At 35.6% G+C, this 7,500-nt stretch overlaps 2 protein-coding genes across 2 annotated transcripts in view; both read right to left on the reverse strand.

Moving 5' to 3' along the window:
• The window catches only part of LOC128016079 (serine hydroxymethyltransferase, mitochondrial), an 18,445-nt gene extending 17,242 nt beyond the window's left edge, over positions 1 to 1,203 (reverse strand). The window contains exon 1 of the mRNA XM_052600458.1: positions 1,102 to 1,203. Within this exon, the coding sequence (XP_052456418.1) occupies positions 1,102 to 1,134 (33 nt within the window). The 5' untranslated portion in view covers positions 1,135 to 1,203. The remainder of the gene's footprint in view (positions 1 to 1,101) is intronic.
• Positions 1,204 to 2,350: 1,147 nt separating this feature from the next.
• Positions 2,351 to 7,500, reverse strand: part of LOC128016080 (neurexophilin-2-like) — a 120,898-nt gene continuing 115,748 nt past the window's right edge. Inside the window, exon 2 of the mRNA XM_052600459.1 lies at positions 2,351 to 5,452. Coding sequence (XP_052456419.1) covers positions 4,655 to 5,452 — 798 coding nt within the window. The 3' untranslated portion in view covers positions 2,351 to 4,654. The remainder of the gene's footprint in view (positions 5,453 to 7,500) is intronic.

A 7,500-nucleotide genomic window follows, 5' to 3' on the forward strand; every position in this document is an offset into this window, starting at 1 on the left:
CATAAAAGATGTATTTGTTACGTATTCAGAAGCATGTTCAGCTCATTCCAACAAATGCATGAAAGCACGTGAACCACAGCCATAATGAGAGACACGCGCCTGATGAACCACACTAACACCTTAAAATACTAACGTATCAGACAGAAGTACTACGGTACACTTTAGTCAAACTGCCAGTTATTAGTTTAATAAAAACATGCCATCAAGAGGCAAAACAGCAACTCGGTGTCTGATTGCAAAAGAAAATCTTTGCACTGAAACACTGTAACAGGACAGAAAAGATGAACGCATTCAGACGCAAAACACTTTGATTTCATAATTTCGACTTGTGTCTTGCAGATCTGAGAAAATTGCTCAGAATTATGACTTTTTTTTCTCTCTCAGGGTTAAGAGTTTACATCTTGCAATTCTGTTTTTCTGCTTGCATCTTGGAATACAACATAAAAAAAGCTAACTGTGACTTTTTAATCTCACAGTTCTGAAACAAAGTAAAACAAAAGAAAAATCTAAATTGTGAGGGCTTCGATAGATGTAAAAGCACAGATCAAAGCATGCAAGTGTGTAAATAAAGCATTGCATGCACATGTGTTTAAATGATGTGAGTGTTGAAGAGGAATCATGCTGAAACACATCACCAGTGGTTGCATCATCTAACTAGTATGAGCAGACTAACTAACACAGATCTGACCGAGCACTGCTGACATCTCAGAGTTCAGTAACTTGTCCTAAATGCATTCATGCATAACTGACAAAGATGGACTATGAAACTTCTGCTGGATTACTGAACTACAATCTCAAATCACGTCACAGAGGCACTATTAAATGTCAATCAGAAAAGCATGACTTAGAGAGTATAATCAGACAGTGAATGGCGAATAGAGCTCAGACTCAGATCAGACCCACGCCACGTCTATCAGACCCTCAACTCACGCAGCATCTGCATCGACGCATGACGCTTCGAATGCGTGTTCTGTGTTCTGTGTTCTGTTGTGCATGCACGCTGATGGATATTATCACTGTACATCTGTGATTCATTCGCTTTTGCGTCATCGTGCGCTATAAAGCGGTTGTGTGTGTGTGTGTGTGTGTGTATAAACTCACCCTGATCAGTTGTCTCAATGTCAGTGTTAACATCGTAAAACGACTTCTCCGGTTTTTACGTTCGCACGCTTTTCGTCCGTCGCCTAAATGACAGCTGCGGACTGACGCTAAGCGCGAGCGCTCACGGGAAATGTAGTCCTGACAGAAGCGGCAGCTGCGCAGTCGCTGTCCTACAAACTGACGTCATGACGCACAACATGGGGACTGAAGTGGTGTTTACATCTAATTGTATGTCATTTAATGCTATTTAGAGTTGAATGCGTTATTTTAGGATTTCTTCTTTTGTTTCGTTGTCTTTTCCTGGTGTTTTTAGCGGTGGACACACTGAATCAGTTATATCAGTGTCTCCAGATACTATACGATTATTATAATTTTTTTGTAATGTACTGAATTCGTTTTTATTTATTTTTTTCCGTTTGGATTTAATTTTAGTAAAAAATTTAGTAAGTTTGAGAGTTTTTTAAATATATCTATTTAGTTTTTATTATTTTAATTTAAGTTTTAGTTATTTTAGTACATCAAGTTATAAATAAAAACTAAATAGTAAGTACTTTCAGATGTAATTCCATTTATATACTGTATGCGTTCATATATCATTCTACAAAAGTAGGACAAGTTTGGCATTATGAGGAGCTATCATAACGATTAACTATGAAATATATCAACACTTTATATCTTTAGTTTTACTACTGGAATTATTTTACACCACAATAATCTAAAAGGAAGAATTAGCATTGATAAGCGTATAATGCACAACACAAAAACAAATACTTACAAGCAATCCAATAATAAACAATCAGCAATTACACTGTAAAAAAATATCCACTTATTTCAATTTAAAAGCATAAGTTCTAATTTTAGGTATATTCCATTTGGCTATACAATTAATTTAAACATTAATATAAAAATGACTGAATGTTGAATCTCATTTAACTTAAAAATTGAAGTTGGTTAAATTAATTTGAAGAGTTAAAGTAATAAAAAAAAAACATATGATGTACATATTTCACAGTGTAGAAGTGCTTTTTGCTTGTTTAACTCCAGTGATCAGAGTTCAGGCGACCTTAATAAAACAAACTCATCATGTGAAGAAAATGCACTTTTTATGCAGAATAATTTACCATGGATTTACAGAAGAAGTACAGTGTCAGTATCACGTGAAGTGAATTGAAAGAAACTTCTTTGCAGTCTTGAGTCTTTCTTAAAGCAGCATCGTCAATCATTGGATAATAAATGCAGGTCAGACAGGTTAGATTTAATTATTTATTTGTGATACATTATTTACACACAATTCCCCCCCCGTATACTATACACATCATCAAGCAATGCTTTATTCACAGAACTGCTGCGCTCCTCTCATATCTCTGATTCACAGACTGATCGGTGTCCAGAAAATAAAGAAAGACGTTTCCATTTGGTGCTCGACTTGAAAAACAAGAATGAAACGTGTCAGCATCTCACCCATATATTCCTCTTTGTGTCTCTTCAAGCTTTATTCAGAGTAAATAGATAAGCCATATCTTTAATTTCATCATATATATAAAGGTAATTCATACGGGGTTGGATAACATTCTATTAAATACATTCATTTGGATCTGTTTATTATTCCCTCTCAGAGTTCCTGCAGGATTTTGCTCAATGTTTTGACCATTAAACCTGGTTTACGACTCAAGAAAGCTTTTGGAGATTCTGCTGATGAATCTACACTCTTCAAAATAAAGCATCTTCATTCGTATTGATGGCTCCTTTAACATCCACAGAAACACTACAGGTTCTTAATAGCGGATAAAGCATCTTAAGATCATTAAAAATGTTCTTCACTGACAGAAAAAAAAGGTTAATTTTAAGATTTGGTTCACTTAACGCTTCTTTAAGTTTCTCTATGGACATCTTTATTTTAAAGAGTGTAGTTTAAGGGGAAAACTCAACCTTAATGGTTTTGCTTCATGAAAATCTTCTTCAAATCAAAACAAATTCAAGTTCCTGGTTGATTCATCATTACATTGTAAAGAAAATAAACATTTGTCTTCATGACCATTAGTAAAATTTACCATTCATCTGTTATATAGACTGTTATGTTGACTTTAACTATCAGTCGAGTTTGTGAAACCCTGATCAGACCGATAACAGGTTTGTCATTAGCTATCAGTGACAGATCTGAAGAAACCACGAGCTGGTTTTCGTCTTAGATCCATCAGATCCATTCTGAAAGACATAAGCAGGATCAGTAGAAAAAACTGTCTAACAGTCGACGGACGAAAACGGACAAAAGCAATAAAGAAATTAATATTAAAGTGGTCATCGGATGCCCATATTACACAAGTTCATATAATTCTTTAAGGTCTTAATGAAACGTCTGTAACAAAGTTTGGTTACAATTTCTCAGTGGTAATGTAAAAAACACCTTTTACCTGGTCCAAAACAGCTCTTTTCAGGACAAACAGTTTTGTAGCATGTTCCTTTAAATGTTAATGAGCTCTGCTGACTCCGCCCCTCTCTTCCAGTCACTCTCAATCCCATTCATTGTGAAACCTGCTAATTAGCACATTATTAGGAAAGGTGATTTGCAAAGATTCATTAAAAAGCTGTACTGTCTCTTTCCTCTGAATGTGAAGTTGGATCATGAATGATTTGTGTGAACATTGACACATTTATGTAGATCAGGAGCGCATTCCCTTCAGAAACAAACGTAATCCGCTGCGTCTTCAGCATGTGTTCATTATTACATCCAACAACAAAAAACCTCAATCGCTTAGGAGTAGAGATATAACGATTCACTCAACTCACGATTCGATTCACCTTTTTTTTTTTAATCCAATGAGATTTAAGAGAAATTATGAATTAAATGTGTCCTTATATTATTGCTTGGACAAAATGCTGACCATTTCTTTGTAAAATGTAAAAATAGCACTATAATAATATACTAATATAGCACTTTTGGTTTTGATAGCTATTACTGTCCTCATTTGTAAGTCAGTTTGGATAAAAGCATCTGGTAAATGAGTAATGTAATTATAATGTAAATGTAAATAACAAAACTAACCGAAACAGCAGACAACGAGAAGCAGATCAACTCTCTGCCAGCAGGTGGAGCTTAAAGTGTTTCCTTGGTTACCGCTGTAAACAAATCAGCACTGCACTTATGAACAGCAATGATACACTGTTTCCTTGGTTACCGCTGTAAACAAAGCAGCGCTGCACTTATGAACAGCAATGATACACTGTTTCCTTGGTTACCGCTGTAAACAAAGCAGTGCTGCACTTATGAACTTTAATATGCATCATACAGAGGCAAGATGGAAAGAAAAAATAACATCTAAACTTTTCTTAAGACAGTAAGTTCCCCTCAGACACACATTCATATAAACTCCTCCCCTAATTGAATCGCGATCTGTTTAGCATCTCAACCGAATTGAATCGTCACAAATCTGAATACATTTTCAACTTGTAAAAGTGCATGTAGCATCCGATGACCCCTTTAAGAGCTTAACAAATTAGGGTGGTTCTTTCTATATACAAAGAAAACATAATGCCTCGTGAAGTCCCAGCCGCTTCATCCCAAATACGGATGCTCGCTCTGAAAGTTGTAGTCCGGACAGACCTTCTGCACCAGCTTGTAGTCGAAGCTGAAGAAGGAGATGAAGATGCAGATGACTTTGAAGGGTTTGGCGCAGAGCCAGGACGAGTGCGACTGGGTGTTTTCAGTGAAGCAGGTCTGCGATGGATCGTAAAGACAGGGTTTGGGTTTCTTGGAGCGGTCCGTCTTCTCGTACTCCACGCGACAGTTGAAGGCTTTGATGTCTTTGGGGTCGACGGTGGACTGGTGCTGCTGGTGGAACTGGATCTCCGGGTGAAGGGGTTTCTGGAGAACCTCAAACTCGACAATTTTGGACGGAGGAACGATGCTCACCGACACGTTCCCGAGACTGGAGGAGTTGTGGCGGAAGTAGACCGTGAACGTCCCGTTGACGTGGTCCACGATCTTCCCCGTCACCAGCAGACTGAACTTGAGCGTCTTGACGTTGAAGTAGAAGTCGCCCCAGCCGAAGATCTTTTTAGTCTTCATGGAGGTTTTGAGGGAGGGTTTGCGTTTGGGACGGTAGCCTGTGTGGTCCTGGAGATGAGACTGGTTTCGCACCCATTCGTAGGGGTTCTGGAAGCTGAAGGTGGGTGGTTTGGGCTTCGTGGGCGTGTGGTCCAGCGTGGAGAATATCCTGGAGGTCTGGTGTGGAGGTTTGACGGCTCCTGATGGAGCGGGAACGCCGTATGGAAGGCTCTTGAAAACTGTGCTGGACGCTCCCTGCTCCAGATAATCCAGAGATTTGCCCACGTGTTTCTCCAAGCCATGCACCTGCAAACACACACACACACACGGAAACATCAGAATAAAAACAAAATTGACATTTGACTTAATGGAACATTTTTATATTTAAATCAAATTTTTTTATATTTTTTAGTCAAACAGAAACAAAAAAGGTTGTAAGACCAATAAAGCTTGATTTTATTTTTGGTTAAAAGCATTTAAATATCTTAATATATTACATCTATACCAATATTTAATTATATTTCAACATTTTAACATTTAGATTTAATTAAACAAAAAAAATCTTAAAAAAAATAACGAACAAAGATTTGACTTAAATAATAAAAATGCATTAATAATTAAAGAAATATTTAATTATATTTAAACATTTAAAATTTACATGTAATAATTAAATACTAAAAAATCTTTTTAACAATAACAAACAAAAAGATGTGATTTTGAAACAAGAAATGATAAAGATGATGACTGTAAAACTAGTTTTAGTCAAATAAATAAATATATAAATATAATATTTAAAAATAAAACAATAATGATAAATGTTTAATTATTTTAAACTCTATTACAACATTTCATTATTATATTTAAACATTTTAATGTTATAATTAAATACAAAAAAATATATTTAGATAAACATATTTAATTATTGGATTTTAAAATGAAAAACACACATTTGACTATGAAATATGACTAAGATGATCACTCTAATTAAGACTAATTAAGATTCATTTGATTTTAAATAATTAATTTCATATGTATGGCCATGTTTAGAAAAGAATCTTAAAGACACTGTGTGCAGTATACACTGTTTTCAGCATTTAATAATAAAAAATAATATAGAAAAAGCTGAAAAGATGATAATTATTTCAAACAGAAGTACAGTATGCTTAAGCTGTGCTGATGTCACATGACCATGTTTAATTCAGCTATTTTATTTTGTGTGTCTTAAATCACTACAATCATAAAATGAGTGGAAAAAGAGTTCCATTTGTCACACTGGGAATAGGGGTCAGACTGAGTGCAATGCATTGTGGGATACAGTGTTCAGTTCTGTTGGTTATTTTTCAGTCACCTGTCACACTTTCCTCATGAATAGAATCAAACCAGACGCTACAGATTGCTTTTAAATATTTCTCTAAACTACATACACAATATATTATAATGTAATCGTATGAAAAAAGCATGAATCAATAATAAATCAGCAGTGCATTGATTCTGTGATGTGTTCAGTCCTGATGGATTTGGTCAGAAACACTGAATAATTAAACACCAAAAACACAATTGGATTTTACACATGTACCATTAGTGAAGAAATGATTATCAATGACTCAAGAAAAGCACATTTACTGCTTCAATCAGGATCAATAACACGCCACACACACGTCACATCTAGAACATTCTACAGAGATGATTATTCTAGAGCGACGTTCATAATTCATACGCTGTCTCAAGCCCATCTCTCTGGGACATTTCTATTTTTACAGTTCATTTCATGTTGTTGACGCTGCTCTATTTACAGTGAGCTGCAGATCAGTGCTGATGTCACTTCCTGTCTTCAGGCCAGTGAGTGTGAGATATTAATAAAGATGGATTGACTGGAAACAGAGAGGCTTCTGCTGCTTACAGTCTCTGATGCTACTCTGTTCTCTTCAGACACACACCGACACACACACACCGACACACACACCGGGAAACAAGGAAGAACAGGTCAAGAAACCTTCATGTGTGTGCAAACACACACACACACACACACACACACACACACACTCTTGTAGGGGTTCATTCAGTCTTTATGTTTTTTTATCCTCTTACCCAAACTCTAACTTAACATTCTGTATGATTTATAATAAGCTGTTATAAAAAGGGACATTTTTTTAATCTTGCCATTAAACATTTTTTTTCTAATGATACTGAGTTTATATCTGGCAATTTTGAGTATATCTCGCTGAATCTTTTCTTTTTCTTGTAATTGCAAGTTCATATCTCACACTAGACTCAGAATTAAGAGTTTATATCTTGCAATCCTCAGTTTGTTTCTTGCATACTTGCAAAAAAAAAGAAATTGTTCCAAAAAGTCA

Source organism: Carassius gibelio, chromosome A6 (genome assembly GCF_023724105.1).
Source record: "Carassius gibelio isolate Cgi1373 ecotype wild population from Czech Republic chromosome A6, carGib1.2-hapl.c, whole genome shotgun sequence".
In the NCBI taxonomy this organism is placed as follows: Eukaryota; Metazoa; Chordata; class Actinopteri; order Cypriniformes; family Cyprinidae; genus Carassius; species Carassius gibelio.